The sequence below is a fragment of the Tetrao urogallus genome (genome assembly GCF_951394365.1).
Source record: "Tetrao urogallus genome assembly, chromosome: 2".
Lineage (NCBI taxonomy): Eukaryota > Metazoa > Chordata > Aves > Galliformes > Phasianidae > Tetrao > Tetrao urogallus.
Window position 1 is genome coordinate 54,092,650 of NC_136814.1, and position 20,444 is coordinate 54,113,093.

At 36.9% G+C, this 20,444-nt stretch overlaps 1 protein-coding gene across 2 annotated transcripts in view; it reads right to left on the reverse strand.

Moving 5' to 3' along the window:
- Positions 1-20,444, reverse strand: part of PEX7 (peroxisomal biogenesis factor 7) — a gene marked incomplete at both ends in the record, with an annotated part of 33,593 nt that overhangs the window by 959 nt on the left and 12,190 nt on the right. Inside the window, 5 exons of one of the 2 annotated variants that reach the window (XM_079549944.1) lie at positions 234-388; positions 10,336-10,427; positions 16,150-16,205; positions 18,278-18,391; positions 18,810-18,916. In XM_079549944.1, coding sequence (XP_079406070.1) covers positions 234-388; positions 10,336-10,427; positions 16,150-16,205; positions 18,278-18,391; positions 18,810-18,916 — 524 coding nt within the window. Of the gene's footprint in view, positions 1-233; positions 389-10,327; positions 10,428-16,149; positions 16,206-18,277; positions 18,392-18,809; positions 18,917-20,444 lie in introns of those variants that run through there. The other variant, XM_079549945.1, reaches the window with a different exon arrangement.

Genomic DNA, 20,444 nt, shown 5'->3' on the forward strand with positions numbered 1-20,444 from the left:
AGATTCCACAGAAGTAGACCATAGAATGCTTTAGTTTGATAATGATAAGGACAATGCACCTGAGAGTCTGTAATAAAGTGAAAGGGTTAACCACACTATTACTCAAGTAACATAACGTATATTCACAGAAGATTGCAGGGGATAACAACTAAGGCAAAAGAAAGTAGGAAATGGAGAGCTAAATAGTTTATGAGCCCTACAGATGTGTACCAGTAAATCTGGCTGAATCCATCTCAAATTATTTTTATAAAGTCCTTTCCAGTTGAGATTACAAAGGATACAGTATTGTACCCTGTACACAACAAGTTCCTTTCTGCTTCAGATTCCAATTCCTGTTCTCTTCTAGAGCCAGAATAAACAGCTGCACATGAAAAATTTGGAAATCCAACTTCAATATTTGATTTTATGCTATAATTAGCCCATTTTGTGTTTACTATACTGCACTATTATTCATTTCCATTGCTTCCTTAGCTGCTTCTACTTAGTTATTTGAAGTGTTTTCCATATACATCTAAACGTACCAAAAAATCTCTCAAAAACGTTTGTCTATTCATACAACATAATAGAGCTTTGTATGGTTCTACTGCATTGCAGTCCCTCCAGTCATGCAAAAAAAAAAAAAAAAAAAAAAAAAAAAAAAAGAGAGAAAATCTGAGTCTCCCACTAAAGAAGCTATGCAGAAATTGTCAATCACAAAAAATACAGTTTTTAATATTCTCCAGAGCTCTGGATCAATATTTGTATTTCCATAATACTTTTCACTTTCATGCAGAAACAAGATAACATTTGGAAAAAGCCCATGGGAATTCCCACCTGCTACCAATATAATTAGCATCCTGAAGCAGCCTCTGAACAAATATAGCTACAGAACCATTTAATCTAGCAACACTCAAAATAAACATGGGGATTAAAAGCGGGTTTTAAAAGGTTTGCTTGCAGTAATTTGTCCAACTCATTGACTTAAAGGTAGAACATGAAAGATGAAGAGGTAACCAACTAACAGAAGGAAAATAAGGCTACAACAAATAGTGCTGTGTCCAGTTCTCCTGTAGAGCAGTCACTTTATAGTGAAAGACCGATATCAGAAACCTCGATGAGAGCACACACATAAGGAACAACAAACAGGTATACATGCCAAATTGTGACACAATGGTTGGAACAACACTAGCAAGAGCAACTGCATTCGTATTTCTCCATAATACTTTCTCCAAGATACTGTTAAGACTGTAAGAGAAAGGTGACAACTGGAAGTGTAATGGCAAATGTTAATCTACAGACAGCTGCTACACTCACCATTGTCACTGTCTCAAATACAAATCACTAAAAAAGAAATGTCAGATACAGATAAGTGAATGTTTAATGCAGTTACTGCATCAGGTTACCAAATGCCTTTTTGTTTCATTTTGATTTTTTCTTACAAAGACCTGTCTTACACACCGTTCTTATGACTGTTGTATGCCTTTCCTAAGAGGGAAACAGCATATTGAACAAGTGCTTTAAAAGTTTTTAGGAATGTCACTTCTCAAATTGCATGTGAATATGTTTTAATACGTTTTAATGTTTTAAAGCATGTTAGCCTTTCTTTTCTTCTTTTTAAAATAAGTGCTACTTTAATCAAATATTAAAAAGCAGCAGGAATTCACACTGGGAGGAAGGCTGACCCAGCACACCACAGTAAATAAGGGTACAGAAAAAAATTGTTAACTTCCTTTATATTTTTTTCATATTTCAATCACGGAATGGCCAGGGTTGGAAGGGACCTCAAGGATCATGAATCTCCAACCCTCCTGCCTCATGCAGAACCACCAGCCTCCCCATTTAATACTAGACCAGGCTGCCCAGGGCCCCATCCAATCAGACATGAAACACCTCCAGGGATGGGGCATCCACAACCTCTCTGGGCAGCCTGTTCCAGCACCTCACCACTCTCTCTGTAAAGAATTTCCCTAACATCCAACCTAAATCTCCCCTCCCTCAACTTCAAACCATTTCCCCTTGTCCTGCAGTTATCAGCCCTTTCAAAGAATTGATTCTCCTCCTGTTTGTAGGCTCCTTTTAGGTATTGAAAGGCTGCAATGAGGTCACCCCACAGCCTTGTTTTCTCTAGGCTGAACAAGCCCAGCTCCCTCAGCCTGTCTTCATAGGGGAGGGGCTCCAGTCTATCAACCAGATGATGTTACCAACACATGGAGAAAATGTTTCTGTGCTAAGATACAAAGGAAAATTTTAACTGAAACATTATCTGCATAGCCAGCAATTCCTCATCACCTGGAACATGAAGGTTTGTCCTTCAGTGAAAATGTCTTCTTCACTTGGAGACAGATTTCACTTACAGATTGAAACAAATCTCACTGCTTTCTGTATTTAGAGGGTGTGTGATTGACTTCTCTCAATTTTTTTTTTTTTTTTGAAGTTGATATGCAAACAGAGTAAAACACAGTTTACTTCAGTTGCAAAGAACTGTATAAATTATAATTTCCTTATACTTTGGACTCCCTATGTCATTATCATTTTTATGCAGACTGAATTGTTACAGTTCTACTATAGCAACATTTATTTATCAGAAATTGCACAGAAAAGGAAAATAGCAACAGCTTAGTTACAAAAAGGAATATTCTACTTACACTGACTGTTAAATTACATCAAGAAATAATACAAATGAAAAAAGCATTCTAAAATTGGTAATTTTTCTGCTGGTTGTCAATTGTTACTAAAGCCTTGTGGGATAAAAGCAGTCTAACAAAACGGTATAACTGCTTGTCTCTTACCCTTTTATTTCAATAGCAAAACTGCTGTACTAGCATATGTGCTGGGGGTATTGTTTTGTTATTGCCGCAACATAAATGCCATGCCAACTTATCTGCCAGTAGAGATTTAAGCATGTCTATTGCAAGCATAAAAACAAAATGGGCATCACTATACTTCCCTTTATGTAAAGCCAAAGGCAAGCAAACCAACCCAAGCCTGGAGTTGTCATAGGAAGCTGACTTCCTGACTAGAAAAATCATAGTTTAAATGAAACAGCTATCCTGTATTTTATTGAAATGTTCCTTGTCTCAGAGTATAACAATTTTTCCCACCAACTGATTTAATATTGATATCCATTAATTTACCAAAGACATTTCCATTGACTTACTAACTGATTTACTTCCTTGACAGGCCCTCTGTTTCCTATTCATCACAATCATCTTGTTTTGCAATAGACTTAGACCTTTTCCAGCTCCTGAGGACAATCCATTCAGTCTGGTGCAATTATCTGGTTGACATTCTGCTTCTTCGCTATTCAGAAGGAGCAAGAAAAGAAGAGAAATCTCCCAAGTCAGTAGCTTCCCCCCCCCTCCCCCAATGTTTGAATCCATAATAAAACCCCAGGCCCTAATCTAGATGAAATACATTCAAAAGAACAACTAAAAACTGAGTTCAGTTCAGTTGTCCTTCTATTAAAGGAGTTTGAAGAAAGTACAGCTTTCTCCATACTAACATTTTCATTCTTTTTAATGGGCAAATCCAGAAGTACCTCGGTGCCACTCAGCTTCCTGAGAGCTTGTAATAAATCAGGATAATGCACAAATGTGTCTGATAATGACTCATTTCTCTTTTCAGCTTTTCTCCATCCCACCCCCTTTTCAAATGAAACAGATAAGACCTGTCTTTCTTCTGTGAGAAGCGATATCAGAAAAAAATATTCAGTTCTTCTCTTCCATTAAGGTTGTGTCCCCTTTCCTCTTTTAGTTTCTTATCTTCTGTGACTTTTTATATAGAATTTAACAGTCTATTTATATCATTATTGTATATTTCTAATAGTTCCGAACACCCTCTGCATGTATGCAAGATGGAGATTAGTTAGGTTTGCTTTCAGAGGTGATCACTCCTCATATTCCATTTCCAGACCAGAACAATCTAGGCCTTAGTTGTCCATTCACATATAATATCCTAAAAAACACAAGTAGAAAACATTTCCGTTTTAGCACTTTTTTAGTACTTTTTTTTCCTTTGGAGGGGAGCCATTAAAAAAAAAAAGAATAGGCAGACCTCCTCTCTCACCAAAACGATTTGGTTAAGTGCATAATGGACCATGCATGAAGTAAAATCTACTCCATACCTATTTTGTACTAGCAAATCTGGACTACTGGTACAGCCTTTTGTTTGGCCAAAAGATGTCGGGGATGAGCTGCACATGATGTCTACCTTCACACAAGAACAAAGTAATGCAGTCTGCAAATTTAAACCTTTTGTCTTGAATTTCCAGCGACAGATTTCTCTGATGCACTTCTGAAAATAACACATAATTGTTATTTCCAATAAAGACATCATTAAATCCTTGACCAGAAGTTCTTACAAAGAAGAGCTATTTCAGATACTGCTTAAGAAATCTATTTATTTCTTAGGGAGATAAAAGATTTAGGGGGCACTGTTTTTCAGAATGCAAAGATGTATCACATTTCACCAATTTAAAAACGAGGCAGCTATCTCAACATCTTAGTTGCTCCAACATGGGCAACAGGAAGATAATGTGTTGGTCACACTGTGCTTTTCTAAATGCAAGTCTTCTGAATGTGTTTTTCATGAGTAAGACGTAAAGCAAATTGAGGCACAAGTTGCAGGTTAGAAAAGCCTTGGAATTTCTACAGCAGTGGTAGCAGTTCCTCTCTACCTATACAAAGGGAAAGACACCTCCTGAGTCTTTGACCAGTAAATACAATCTTAAGTTCAGTAGAAGATACTCTGGAACCCGCTTTTCCCCATTGGTGCCTCAGCGGCCCCAAAAAGCAGATTAAATGCAGTGAAACTGTGTTTTCATAATTATCACACCCAATCTTCATGCTGGACATAATCACAGATACTGATAAGGCAAAGTGTTTTCAGTGACAGCTGAAAAATCCTGTTCCTGTTTCACTAGAGCAATTCACTGGGAGACTCAAACAATTGTTGATTATGCAGACATAAAGCAAAATCCAGTGCATGGACTAACAAATGAGGTTTTGAGAGTAGAAATTGTTTTTAGGCAAGTGAAATACAGCAGACAACCAACACGTGTATTGAGATGCTTCACATCTCTTTTCAGTACATCAGAATCAGTTACTTTTTCCTCTCAGTAGACTGACACTGCAGCTTCTACAGCACTCTGATGCCTGGCAGCAACTTTTCCAAACACCCTGAGACCTCTCTTGATAATGACTAAGAGTGACCATTGTTCATAAATGATTAACTTTGACTTATACAGTGAAAGTATAACAGTTTGCAGAGGACGTATTGCAATAATCACCAGAAATAAATGTCACCTCTCTTTTCTCCTCCTCCAGCTGTTTAAAGGTGTTCACTTTGGTTTCATGATAACATTTGCATTTGGTTAAATCTGATCTTTCCATGCAAAAATCCACTCTGAAGCTAAGTAAAAGCAGAGCTGCTGTAGAATCTTTTAATCTCAAAGGATCTCTAACAGCATAACTTCAGTAACATCCCAGAGAAGGTCCATAGGGAGAGATTAAAAAGCAGTAGAGATAGTGATACAATTACAGCAGCGTGATAGCTACAACAGCTGAGTGAAAGCCATTGGTTCTCTGGTAATTAAGCGTAGCAGATAAGAGCAAATGAGCAAAAGCAAGGTTTTTACTTTTCTATACATTCCCACAAGAAGTACTTTTATATGAAACATCCACTATTTCTGGGGCTGTCAAGGGTGCATGACTAATGAACAGCAAAACAGAGAGCAAAACAGCCTCACTATAGATATGTCCTGCCTTTCCATTTGCTCCTCTCTCCTGCCAATTCTACTTGTTGTGCTTGTACAGCTAATGTGGTACACTGCACAAACTACACATAGAAAACAGGTAGCAGAACAAATTTGTACACCAGAACTTGACAGATGATCAAAGATTTCTCTAAAAAAACTGCAAGATCTTAGAACTAGGTTTGTTTTACCTTCAAGTGAATACAGTTTGGCTACATCTCCCTGCAACTACTGAGAAACATCAGGTTTTTATATTTTAGTGATATTGATGCTATATGAAAGCTCACAATGCCTTCAGCACAGCAATACTTCATTGGATCAACAGACTGTTGCTGCAAAGCAAATATCTTCCCTTGGTTCTAATGGCCTCTGGGTACATGGAAAGAGCATAGACTGGTATGGACACAAAATACTGGTGACATCCCACTGATTTAGAGAGAAGAAAGAAGAAATTTCAAGAAGCTGAGCCGCAAAGAATAGTGCAGAAGAGAGCACAAAACTGATTTCACAGGTACCGTAGTGGTATCAGCATCAACTCCATATTATTATCATGTGTGTACTGCCATATCTCACATCACCATCTCCAGTGCAACAGAGCAAAACTTCAGCCATACCCTTTGTTATGGTGATACATCCTGGAATCCCAGGCACACTCCCAGGAGAAATAAGATAAACCAGTTTTATGTGAGCTAATCTACTCTGGGAGAATATTTACAAATGGAGGTACAGCCATACAGAGGGCTAGAGGAAACAATTTTGCCTCCCAAACCATGTTGACACAAAAAGCTTTTTAGATGATGAGCTGCCCATTTGTAGTATAATTACTACCCAAACACACACAACCACAGTTAAAAAAAAAAAACAAAAAAAAAACTCACATGATTATTACTTGTGTTGGTCACAAGTTATACTAAAACCTAGACTTCAACACACATTCTCATGAAATGGTGCAGAACAATTTCAGTTTCCAAGAGGAACATCTCACTATTGCACATCATGAAAATCCTGTTCTGATTTGGCACATCACTGATGCCTAACACCCTCTTCACATGCCAAGAATTCTAGGTCATTGTACCACTTACCATCACTTCTACTGAAGTCCATATTCTCGTAATTTATAAATGTCACTGTTCACAGAGTATAGAGAAATGGAAAGATTCCTCTCTTGCTCTAATTAAACGCTCAGTGTCACTCTCAATAGCAAGGCAAAACGGCTGGCTCAATGGGAAGCAATAATGTACTTTCCACTATTTATGTGAGCCTATTGGAGTTCAGAGCATACTCAAAATGTAGGCTGAGAAAGACTTTCAGACAACTTTCAGGCTTCTCTCATATTTGTTTTAAGCAAAATACAGCTTTACAACAGAAAGGGTTGGGGTTTTTGTTCCATTATTCTTTATGTACTTACTGAAATAAATTCAAAATCTGGACAAGAAGAAGTGAATATTCACAGGAGCTGTACTTTTTATCTGTCACTGATGGATAGCCTAAAAAACTTACAAAATGAATTCATAATTACCACACCACATTCAACCTGCAAAAGTTGTTTTGTTTTGTTGTTTTATTTTGTTTAAATATAAAAAGGACTGCTTTCAAAGAAAGCTGCACAAATACCAAACGAAGTTACGTTAACGTCTACAACTCTGCAAGTAAGCACAGCAAAACCCCAGTAAGGACTGGACCTAAGGGGGTACTTCGCTTTCAGTCATCAGAATACCAAAGAATGATATACAGGGAAAGTACATACCAGGAGAGAAGTCAGAAATCTGATGAAGTACAGAATATCATTCCATATATGTCTAGCACTATCAGCCTCTAGAGAGGAATAATATAAAGCTGATTATCATTTTCATTATTTTCCATATACCTCCTATGCCTGTTTAGTTTGCATATAGAAGTTCATAGTCTGAAACTGTTATAAACATGACATGAACAGTGAAAGGAACAGGAAAGAAAAAAAGCAACCTTCTTGATTATATAAACGCAAAGCTTTCAACAAAAGCTTTCTTTATGCAGAGGCAGATACTTCCAAAATAGGTATTAGAATACTAATTAAGCACCAAAGAATTTTCTGTTTCATCTAGCTAATACTTATCTTCATTATCTGGTATCCATTCTTCACCAGCAAATCTCTCCCTGACAGGTTGCCTCCCCTTAGCAGGATACTATGCAAAAACCCCTTGCCTGCACAGACCTGCCTGTGGATTCTGCTCAAAGCTCAGTCAGTTCCACAGGAATGCCTTGTAAATCCTAAATTGGATCCTTAATCACAGTATCTATTTTGAACACTTTTCCAAGAGTACAGACTGAGTTTTTCTTGACATGTAAAAGATACTTCAAAAATACTGAAATTCATTGGGAAGAGCCAAGGAAAATATCATCTGGGTAGACAGCATTAAGAGCAAAAGCAAAGGTTAATGACCAGAATGGTATACTTAATTTGACTGTAAGTTAATAGCTTCTCCATTGCATGGAGGAACAAAGCAATTCTGATCTCAAATCGGAACTCCTTCTGATGCATACAGTGAAAATCACAAATCATATTAATGCATGAAGAACAGGTATTGGGACTCGTTATCAGTTCTTGATAGAGAACAGCCATGAGAGCAACCTACATACTGGAAGCAGCAGTATAACTGAGGCAAATAGTCTTTGCTGGATCAATGTAGATGTCAGGGAAAAGCTTCAAGGGTTCAGATTGTTCAGTAAGCATTCACTCTTGATCTGGTAGTTACACTTCAATTCTATTAAAGATTTTTTTTTTAAAAGCAGTATTTACATTGCCAATTGCTGTGATATCCAATCATCACAATACACTAAATCAACTCAGCAGAAAAAGCAGAAGAATATTAAAGCTGTTGCAGATGCCAAATTTCTGTCTGGAAGGCACATTGGCATGAATTGTACATGGATTTGGATTTACAGGCTGGTACTTTCACATTAAGTCCAACACAAGACTTACAGAATTTCTGCATGGAAAAAACCATCTAGATGCACTAATGCCCTAATGTAGATAGGTATACATATCATCATTTTCCTTTTTCCAACACACCAGTGCAGGTGCAGCTGTTTGCTTTGAATTCATTATCATCAATGAGCCTTGTTCCAAGAAGGCTGTGCCATACATTGCAGTTACAAAAGAAAGAATGTCCTTTCAGCAGGAACTCAGTTTGACAGATGTATTGCACAAAAAGACGGCGTATTTAGCCAGACAGTCAAAAACATCATCCACTGTAACACTCGGGGCTCTTTCCAACAGGCTTAGAACCAAGATGCAATCACATCCTCAGTACAAAGGAAGAAAACCCTTTTTGTCATCTCATTCAGACCCATTGCAAAAGCCACACCAACTCCGTGGAAAGTTGAGCTGGCTCAGGATGCTGTGAGGTAGCAATCTAAGGCCCTAAAGCACTAAGCTATGCTTCCTGCTCCCCCGGCCCCAATTCAGACAGAATCATATCTATGCACTCACTTGGGATAAAGCTTTAATTCCTGGCAACTGGCCTTTACACTACTCTTTCCCTGCCCCAATGAAAAACAACCTGAAACTTGGGATTTATATTCAGCCTTAAAAATTCCCCTGCATTGTTCACAGCACAGTCTCATTAATAGCTACCACAGCACCCCTGAGGCAGCAGAATGAAGGGAACAAGCAGTCTGGCATAAAGCTCTTCAAGCCTGCACCAATGCCAAGAATGAATCCACACACATTAAGCTAAGTATTGTGCCAAACTGACATTTTACTCCCATGTTATTTTGTCAGCAGCAGAAATTAGGATGGTTTTATTTTGTCCAATCAGAATTTCATCTCAAATGAAAGAAGTCATTTTCATCTAAGATATAAATTGAATTTCACTTTGAATTAGAAAAGAACCTAGATGCAAATAACACCTGAGGCACAGTTAACAAAGTTGCATTAACTTCTGTGTTAAAACCGTATGCTTTAAAGTAAATGATGAACTTTATTTTCAGTTTTCTTCTGTCTTTCTTGCTGGGGGGAAAAAAAACAACAACAAATTCATACTACATATAACAACTCTCTGTTTATAAAACAGAAATATTTGCAGAGAGAGAATCCTCCTACCACCAGTACACAAAAAGACGCCCTTGTCAAAATGGGTCCCACTCATTCAGATTGATAACTGAAGGATTTACAGTTGTGAATGTATGTTGAACCTCCTACAGTACTTGACAAACCAGATTCAGAGATCAAGTGTGACACTAGCAATACTAAACTTGACTTTTCAAGCAGATGGAACAAATCCCCATGTCTTTGCTTGGTATCTAAGACCATTCACCTTTACTCTTCCTTCCAAAATAAAGCCACCTCATTTCCCATGAGCTTGCTGTGGCTTTCTGTTACTTGATTTGGCAGTTCTGTCAGTTTTGTCCTCTTTTCCAGCTCAACACAAGTAACTGCTTTATAAATAAATATGCACCTAAGGAGGAGTTTACTTGATAAGCATTCAGCCAGATTCACTTCCAAAAGCTTTCTGTGATCTGGTGGCTGTTATTCAGGATCTGAGTGCTGCAGTCCAGCCTTGACAGAACTGGCTATAATAGGCGAGTGAAAGGTAAATTTGTCACATCTCTTACCTGGCCACATTTGTGAAGGCTTAAATCTAGTCCACATGTAAACTCAGTATGATGCTCAACTGTTTCCAGCAAAGGGTTAGGCTTGGAAAAGTCCCAGAATCTATATAGAAAGGGAGGGTGGGAGGAAGAAAAAAAAAAAAAAAAAAAAAAAAAAAAAAAATCAAACAAACCACAATTAAAGTAATTGAAAGGCCATTTAAAAAATATAATTTGAGATATTGACAAATCTGTTGCTGCCAGGATATTTAAAAGAGCAAACTCATCCACTTAGGAAACATAACTAATCATACTCCTGCAAAGCCATCTGCTGATTTGCATAAATTAAACCTCACTGGGTAAAACCATCTTTGTCTCTTGTTGCTGAAAGTGAGATCAAAATTGGCACCAAAGACCAGCACTTGGGACATTACTAAAACAGAAAAAAAATGTAGGATAGAATATTCTCATCATATTTCTTGATAGCTGGATAATTGCATCCCTGTAAGATATCAGTTCAAATTATGATTTTTCTTAATTTTTGGTATCGTTCAGTACAAGATGTTTATTTATGGAAAACTACACATTCGTGTATGACATTGGCCATTCTTTGTCTCTAATTTGAGACTGTACTTCTGAGAAACATTATAATTCAATAACAAATTTGTACTACAAAGATCAGTGGCACTACGCAGTTAACACCAGTCTAATGATGGCACAAAAGAAATATTTGTTTTGGGGGTTTTTTTTGGATTATATGGTATTTCTTAGAAAAGTCCACAAGCTGCAGAGCACTGCAGATTCTAGAGGGTGGTTGCTGTAACAAGGTTTTCTAGTTTGAATTTTCTGACGGTGGTCAATCAGATGCTTTATTTCTTCGCTAACAATCACAGAGTCTCATTGTGTTACTCTGATTGGGGATAGTGAAAATAATTAATAAGAATGATTCGTTATCAGACTAACTACACTGAGTGCTCTTTATGTTCAAACCAATTCAGGCAAAATAACAAACACTGGAGCCAGCAAGGTCAGTTTGTTTAATACGTAAATGTTATTTCCTTAATAAATGACCAAAGAGGTATCAGTACAATGGCTGTGTCATAGCAACAATCCTCTTAACTTTTTCCTAGTACCTGAGATCTAGGATAAACAACCTATTTTGCAAGAGAGAAGGGCAAAAAGCCCATCTCAGCATTTTCATCCTCATCCATTTGTTCATAAGAAGGTAAAGAAAGGTCAAAAAAGGTACAGTCTTAGGATTGAAAACCACTGATGACAATTTCATGGCGGCTCTGATAATTTACTGCAGTATGAAGTGAAAAATGCTATCTGTAGCCCAGCTTTCAATACTAGTGTGTTCTGCTCACTCTTTGATCCCCGATTTGTCTTTTTTCTTTTAATGAAAAGATGCACTTTCAATTGAAAAAAGAAAACAACATATATTTAGATGCTGCCATTGTTAAAGATTCATTACATTAAGATTTTAGTTACCAATGTTTAATATTTATACAAACAGACCTGTATATTAGAAAAAATTAAAAAGAAAATACATACACAAATATCCCTTTGCGGTATTCTTCAACAATGTTATAATGCTATAAAAAGCAGCAGTAATTTGTTTTGCTAGAAGAAAGATATTATCTCACTTATGAGGTTACATCATTTGGTGAGTAACTCCTGTGGTCAACATTTTCCTAACTTACAGAGAAATTCTACCTCATAACACTGTTTTTAAAGAAAGCTAGCACATGCAGGCAGGAAAATGGCAGTGAATTATGAAATGAACTGCACGAACATCACATTTATTAATATTTGATATAATATTTAGCATAAAATTGTAATTCTTGTCTTAATACCAAAAGGAAGCACTGGAAAGAAAAGATATGCTTAACACTGGTCTATGAGTGATTCTGACTTCCACGGTCGTAACAAAGTAAAATCATAATTGAAAAGTTACAATCAGTTTTGAAGTAGGTTAATTTCACCAGATGTAATGCTTGAGGCTCTGATTACCACCAGCAACTTTGCTACCAATGAAACTTCTTAGAACACTACGTGAGTTTCCATCAAATGAGGCATTTAAATTAACACGTTCTACTGCAGAGGTTTCAGTTTCATGCTAGAAAAATGCCAGCGATAAGTATTTCAACTATCTGGAAGATAATTTTTAGTTGGGAAAAAAGAAAAACGTAAAAAAAAAAAAAAAAGAGCAACGGAGCAAAGCAAAACACTTTCTCAGCTTGAAGGAAAAACAAAGCAAAACAAAAAGACAAGTGACTGAAGTAAAAAATAAAAAATAAAGGTTTTTTGTGAGCAGCATTATTCCTGAAGTTCTGAAGACTTCTTTGTGATCCACGTCATTGAACTTGCACTTGATGGGCAGGTAGAGTCTGTAGTTCACCTTAAAGCTTCTTTCAGATTTGCTATCTAGTGCAGAATAAACTTTCAACAAAAACTTGCCTCTTTACCCCATAGGCAAGATTCTGTGAACACATTTCAAGATCTGGCTTGATACCAGCTTAATGAAGTTCTTCAATTTATCAGATCATCTGTTTAGATTTGGGTGAGCACTGTCTGTGCCTAATGCAACAGGATCTTTTTATACTGAAGAGATTCCAAATATATAAAATTATGATTCCGGTAAGAGATGACACTGAAGTTCTTTCAAACTGAATTTTGATAGAGATAAGGCTTAAGAACATGCATGCAGATCTTAATAAGTCCTGGAAATGTTCCTGTACTTTGCACATTTCCGGGCATTTTAATGATTCATTTGTTTTAAAACTGATTTTTTGAATTAACATGCCTAGTTGTTTTGTGGGTTTTTTTTTTCCTTTTTTCCTTTGAGTTCTTCCAAAGAGTAGGGAGTTTGTCTTGATGAAGGATCTATAAGACAGAGGACTAAATACATATCCTTATACTTAAGTACCAAAAAGTAAAGTTCAGATCTACCACACCTTTTATTTTCTCAGTTACCAGCATAAAGTTGGCATGGGAACTAGTTTTCAATAGCTTGTGCACACAAGTAATCATAATTTTTAAAGGACTGCCATGCCATACTGTTCTATGGATTACTACAAAATGAGGCTAAAAACCAACAAGTCTTAAGTACTACGGAATATAAAATTAATGCCATTAATAGTCCATACATGCCAGTATGCATGCATGTATGTGTATGTAGGGAGTATTGTGCATCCATTCAAACTCAGAACATTCCTCAGAGAACTCTACCTCTTACTCCTTCTTGCAAATGACAGTAAAGTAATGTGGTAGAGGTACATCACAATATTATACTCTTTAGGAGAGACATTCCCAAAATATTGCAGTGACAAGTTTCCCCCGTTATACATAATATTTTACTTGTGCTGCATTTTTCAAAGACTTCCACATACTGTTCATTCATGCTAAAACCATGATTTTTAGGAACTAATGATTTTAGAAAACTCCTAAATAATTATATTTCATTTCTACATCTCTGATCCTGTCTCTCTGGTCACAGCAATTAATTGTTTGGACAGAAGAATTATGCCAAGAGTAAAACATGGCATTCTGTGAAAATGTCTCCCTTCTTTGCATTTACAGGCTCCATGGTATATGAGATAGAAGTTCTCCCCATCTTTGCTGAAAGCTTTGTAAACTAAATGTCAGAGCTGAAAATGCACTACATTTTGCATGAAGCAAAGCTAGACCTTACATGAAGTGCATTAGTGCCAAACCTGAAGGATATACACTTGGTGTCAAAAAGGGGAAGAGCAATGGGATGCATTAAAATCACTTAAATGCATTGACCATTCATTATGGTGATTATCAATCATACTGTTCAGACAAAGCCACTGGGAAAAAAAAACAAACAAAACACAACAATCACCACTTTTTATTTTGGACTCTGAAGCCTTTTGAGAAACCATACGTGGCAAACCAGCTGGCACTGAGTCAGTAGAGGACGCTAAAGAAGATCGCATAAATAAACCTCCACAGACTGCTGTGCAGTATCTTATGACAAGTAAGCCCTAGACATAAATAAAATTAGGCATTTTTATATAAGACAGAATGCTGATGCAGCAGTCTGTAAGGTTATATATGTACAGACAACACAGCACTTAGACTGTCAGGCTCCTGGCAGTAGCCACACAACAGAGGATTTCACTGGCCAGGCATTACCCCTTATTACACTAAGCAAGAGAATAACAATTAATGTAAACTTAGGAAGAAGCTCTCAAGAACCTTTGTCCTTAGCAGCTCACCATACTGGAATGTGGCAAAGGATAAAGGATCCTCAGGAAAGAGAGGCTATGATGGTGGCAATGTCCCACTAAATCTCTACCATCCCCTAAGAGGCTACAGCTGTGCAGCTGCACATAGACTTCCTATTACCCATTTGCTTCCTCTGTTGCATACAGGTATCAGTCTGCTTTCAGAGGGCAACTTAGCAAGCCTCTAACATAATGCTGTTCTGCACACACTTCTGTGATCTTCACACCTTCATTTCTCTTCAGGTTACAGTCACTCCCTCCTAACATTTCTCTACTTCAAAGCCCTCCTCACTAAGTTATCAAGTCTGTTAGCATACATGTTCTCCTTGCCCTACTTTATCAGATGGATCTTATTCCTGCCTTGAAGCATCCATAGCTCAACAGAAGGCCCCATGGTAAAAAAACAAACAAACAACAACAACAACAACAACAAAAAAAAACCTGTCACTTCAATGATTCCTGGTGTGGGGTTTTACAAACAATAATTATTTTCTATTTTAAAACCAAAATTGCTTCACAATCTAAGACTGACACAATAGACATTATGTGCCTATAGGCAAAAAGTAATAATCAAATATAACTTCAGGAATTCAGAAATAAATTGGTTTAGAAATTTCCTTTTCCAAACCAACATGCAATACCTGATTTGTACATATTTGAATATATGTAAGTGAACACTGAGTCTTAATCACTTATTTTAGATTAAAATTTAAAGCCTATGGTGTCCTGTACTCATAAAGTATGTTATATCTAGGGCAGCATAAAATGCAAGCCTTTGCATTAATAATTCACAAAAAGAGATATAGAAATATCACAAGCTATACAACTGCATATGGAATAGAGGTTTGCTTTCTCATCAAAGAGAATTTGAAACCGGTGAAGTTGTCCATCTATCCTACAAACAGGTGCAACATCAGCATTCAATATGTAATCTTTCTTGTACACCAGGTACACCAACCTATACATACTGGGCATTTTTAAACACCTTGTCAGTGAAAGAAAGTTTTCTCCCCTGCTAGTATTTCTAATAAACTTATCAATGGGTTTCAACATGGTTCCACTTGTTAAGAAACAGAAAGAAGCAGCTAATTTGTATTAAAGCAGTCAGCTTTACTATAAAACACTCACCAATTCTTACTAGTTTTACTGGGTAGCCAAGGGAACTTGCTGAAGTACCATCTAAACAACTTCAGCATACATACTGAGGAATGATACTAAAATTCCTTAGATACTGGTAGAATCAAAAAAATTCATTATAAAAGCTTCAATAAAAATAAATCACAGAAGCATACAAAACACATTCATCCTAGAGGTTGTTACCTTCCTATCAGAGACTACCACAGTTGGATACAACTATGTGCAGCAGAATGATGTGAAAAGGCCTACAGAAAGCATCTGTCAGTGCAGAAAGGAGTGACTGACATAGTTTTTAAGGAAAGAGCCCATATATTTTCAACATATCTTACGATGAGAGAAAACATCTAGGAGCAACATTAACTGCACTTCACTATGTCTGTGCTAGAATTATTTTCTATCGGAAGCAAAATTAAGAAGGATTATTTATTCTATGCAATAAAAAAAATATTACTGTACCTCACAGTAAAATCATAGGAGCAGGAAGCCAATAAAGTTGCATGGAATGGCGAAAACTGTAAGAAGACAAAACAGAACAACTTTTAAAGCAAAAAATCATGAGCAGATACAGACTTACAGCAATTAGAAAGTTACCAAAGTTTAGCTATTTAAGCTGCCTTTGTAGATATGCATGATGCTGCAACTATACAGATTATGTCAACAAATTTCCCCACCGTGCTTTTAATTACAAGCATTGTTTTGTGAGATTGTGGTTCGAGTTTCTTTCATTACAGCACTTCTAAGTAACACTGCTGTAAAGTTAAGAAGTTTTAGAACAGTCATAAACACTCATATTCTGCTTTTGGCTGACAACCTAAGTATCAGCTCACTAAGCACAGAAAGCTTTACAAAAGCTGTGTAACTTCAAAAGTTAGGCTTGAGCTATTGCCACAACTGCCAGGAGAGCGATGTACGTTGTTACATGCAGGATATCACTTGCTCAGGATTGTTAGGTACAGCCACAAAAAACAGTGTGTTTGCATTTGCACACTGAAAAGGATCCAAGATTTATTTTGGGGAAAGGAACAAGAGAAGAAAGAATAAAGGAACAATTAAGAGAAAGGAGAATTTCTGTGCTAATTATACAATCATCTCCTGATAACTACAGCACTGAAGCAATCAGCATGTCAATCTGTAGTGATGCTCTGAGTTCAGCAGCTAACAGGTGAATTTAGGATGGTGTGCCTTACAAACCAAGTTGTATTATATTTAACACAATTGATCAGCCTCTTCTGAGCCAAGAACAAGGGAGCACATGAACTTAGTAGGCAAGTACTTAAAGAACACCTTGGCTAAGCTGTAAAATTCTGCTAAGGACTTGCTTGTTTTTGAATATCAAGTTCATAGTAGCAAGTTTCCCACATTCCCCCATTGCAGCTTTGTTCAAATGTTTTCAGAAGAAGCAAAAACATCTTTTCAAAGCTGAAAAGTTTTGCCACTGACCTTAAATATCCTAGTCACTTTCAGGGACAGGATTTTCAGCAAAAGCAGTCAGCAGAGCCAGCCTGCTGCACAGCTCTCTAATTGCTAGTGCCAGCACAGCATAGGGGGAAAGAAAATCTTAGTTTGGGTAGCATCCTGGTGTCTCTCATTGTAGCCAACTGGTGAGACACACCACACAACCATGGATACACTGTACCACCTCTAAATGTCAGCCTACCTTCTTAGGTCTTACACCCACATAGGCCGCATTTAACTGCCAGGGACAGCTATAAAAGCCTGCTAAATAGATTAGAAGTCACACATTCCCACATACCTCTTCCTTACACAAGTACACATACACAGCCACTCCACTGCCTCCTAAAAACCATTTAAGGAATTATTCTCAAAGTTCTACTGCTAGCCAGCTCCTAAGAATCACTGAAAGATACCTCAGGAAACAGGGAGAATTATGAGCCAAAGGGAAACTTACCTAAGAATACAAAAATACCCTACTTGGTCAGGCCAATAGTCTTCTAGCCCAGTGTTTTGACTTCAATAAAGGCAATAGAAAATGCTATATAGAAAGAGACTGAGAATTCAGTCACCGGTCATCTATTTCTTCCATACAATATTTCTAGCTGCTAGAAGATTATTATCAGAGAATCATAGAATCACTGCAGTTAGATGAGACCCTTAGAGATCATCTGGTCTATCCCCACTGCTCAATTCAGGGTCAACTAAAACTATAGGCTGCATCCAATTGGATTAATATCTCTAAGGGCGGAGACCTGTTTGTGCAACTCCAAAGTAGAATAAATAATTAAATTCTTATGCTTAAATGGAATTTTCTGTATTTCAGTTTGTGCCCCATGCCTCCTATCCTCTCATTAGATCCCACTGAAGAGAGGGCTAATTCCAGAGGTCTATCACCTGATGTGTTAAAGTACTTACACCTGTTTGTAATATTTGAAAGCTCATCAATCTGCTAGACATAAAAAAAAGTCTTTCAGTGCTAAACTGAACAATTTCCAAGAACTCTACCATCTAAAATCTTCAACACGTTTTTTTCCCTAGTTCTTAGATCACGTATAATAATATTGCTTAAAGTGTATGCTTAAAGCGTAACGATTCAAGGATAGGCAACAGTGAATAAAGTGCAACTTACTTTCACTCTTCTGACAGCATAGGTATGACCAAGGAGGATGAACACTGGCTGCCGGACATTTCGCAAATCCCAGCCTTTCAAACTGCAGTCAACTGCACCAGTTACCAGCAAGTTCTGATGATTCCACACAACACAGATGTATTAGGACAACTTAAATATCAAATTGCAAAGAAGTTAGAGAGATAAAACAATAAGGCAGATCAAAAAATATAGATGCATAAATCATAAATGTGGTCTCCAGTATGAGACAATAGACAATAGAGAAGCGTGAGCTGTCTCCACTAAAAAATATACTGCCCACTATGGAAAAGAATGAGCAAAACTTCAAACCAATTTGATCATTTATCTTTTGAAACAATGTTCTTCTGGAAATGCAGCCAGCAAATGAGAGTAAAAGAGCAACTAGCCCTGCTTTTATTCCCATGTAACTAGAAGATGCATTAATGCTTCAGGAGAAACAAACAAAGAAAAAACCCTGCTACTTAATAAAAGTGGCTCACGTAAGAAAACAGTTGAACAAACAGGATTATACCTCATCGTACTTGCACCAGTCACAGCTCAAGATCTCAGCCTGGTGGGCTGGTATCACAAGTCTGACTCCTGGGGCTTTCACATCCCAAATTCTTAAAGTCTGGTCACCTGAAACAAAGAAAAATTCATTCAGCAGTGATGAACTGAGTTTGGGATACAGTTAATCCACTAGTATTTACGTAACAACCATTTATTAGTTCCATGAAATATAAATTATAGAAAGACACTCGAACCAAATAAAGTATGGGTATAATAGACACAGATTAAAGAAATGTGCAAAAGGAATAAGAACTTAGTATTGCTCTTCCATTGCAAAAAAAGAATTTCATTTTATTACTAATAATTCAGTTACTCTTTAAAATTCTGATTTGATCAAAAGGAACCCATGACTGTGTGGTGTTTATTCAAGAGGCAAATGAAATCAGTAGAAGTTGTGTCCAAACATCCATGATTGGTATAGAAAGAAGAAATCAGTACTGTCTAAACTAAAATCTTTGCTTCACATTGCTACTGAAGAAATTTCTCTATCAGTAACACTTCTGAAAATCTTCAAATTGGTTTTCATCAGCATGCAGCTTAGATACAAGCATTTTGATGCTTTTGAAGCCCAGTTGGTTGCTCTCCATAAAACGTACAGACCGGCACAGGAAATCACAGCTCCTTTCAATAATCCTTTTATTAATCCCCTATTTTACTTCCACCACTTGCAGGAGCAAGGATAACTGCTGCCCTGCATACATAAAGCCCTCCTGGCAATGTCACACTGAAGCCCTAAACATCCCCACGGTGGTTATAAAAACAGCATGGCATATGGTGAGAAGAAACACAACTAGCAGGATCTTGGCAAAAGTGGCAGCATGTCCATCCCTCTGCCAGCCCTGCCAGCCTCAGGACAGATTTCACCTCAAGTTTTAAGTCTTCTGAAGATGTAACAATGGACTTCTTCGAAACTTATTCTTTCAGTTTCATCGAATAACACAGATTTGCAGGGAAACCTCATATCTCACTACAGACAAAAAAAAAACATTTCAAAGCAAATAAATACTTCCCCACATGGAATAGAATGAAATGGTACAGAGATCAGCCATTATAGTGTTATTATAACCAAAAATGTTTGGAAAAGAATACTCAAGGCAGTAACAACTTTGACATCAAAAATATAATTGTCCCAGTTCTTTCCTGTTTTTTTAATAGAAAATGCTGACCCACAAGAAAATCAGTTATTTCACATTTTTCCTTACTTTATCTTCCTACAAAAATGCTATACTTAGCTGCCATTCACCATGGCTGGCACTGTTTGTGAAATACTTTTAATGGAATAAGAGAGCACACAGGTCAACCTTTCAGCCAGTGAAACAAATTGAATTAAAGCCAAAGGAAAATGCTATTTATCTTCTGAGCGAAATAATCTGTTTTTATATTTTTTTAATGTATCTGATAAACAGTATAATCCCGATACATGACACATTTCAACAAATTGCTTTTTTTGCTTGAGCATCTTTCTATGACCTCAGAATACATACATATTTCGTTTCAATTAAAATTGCTGCGAAAAAGAAATTGGAATTCCCGCATTCCATATTTCCATAATTTCTTGAAATCTGCATTTCAAATGATGTGTTTTTCCCATGAAAAA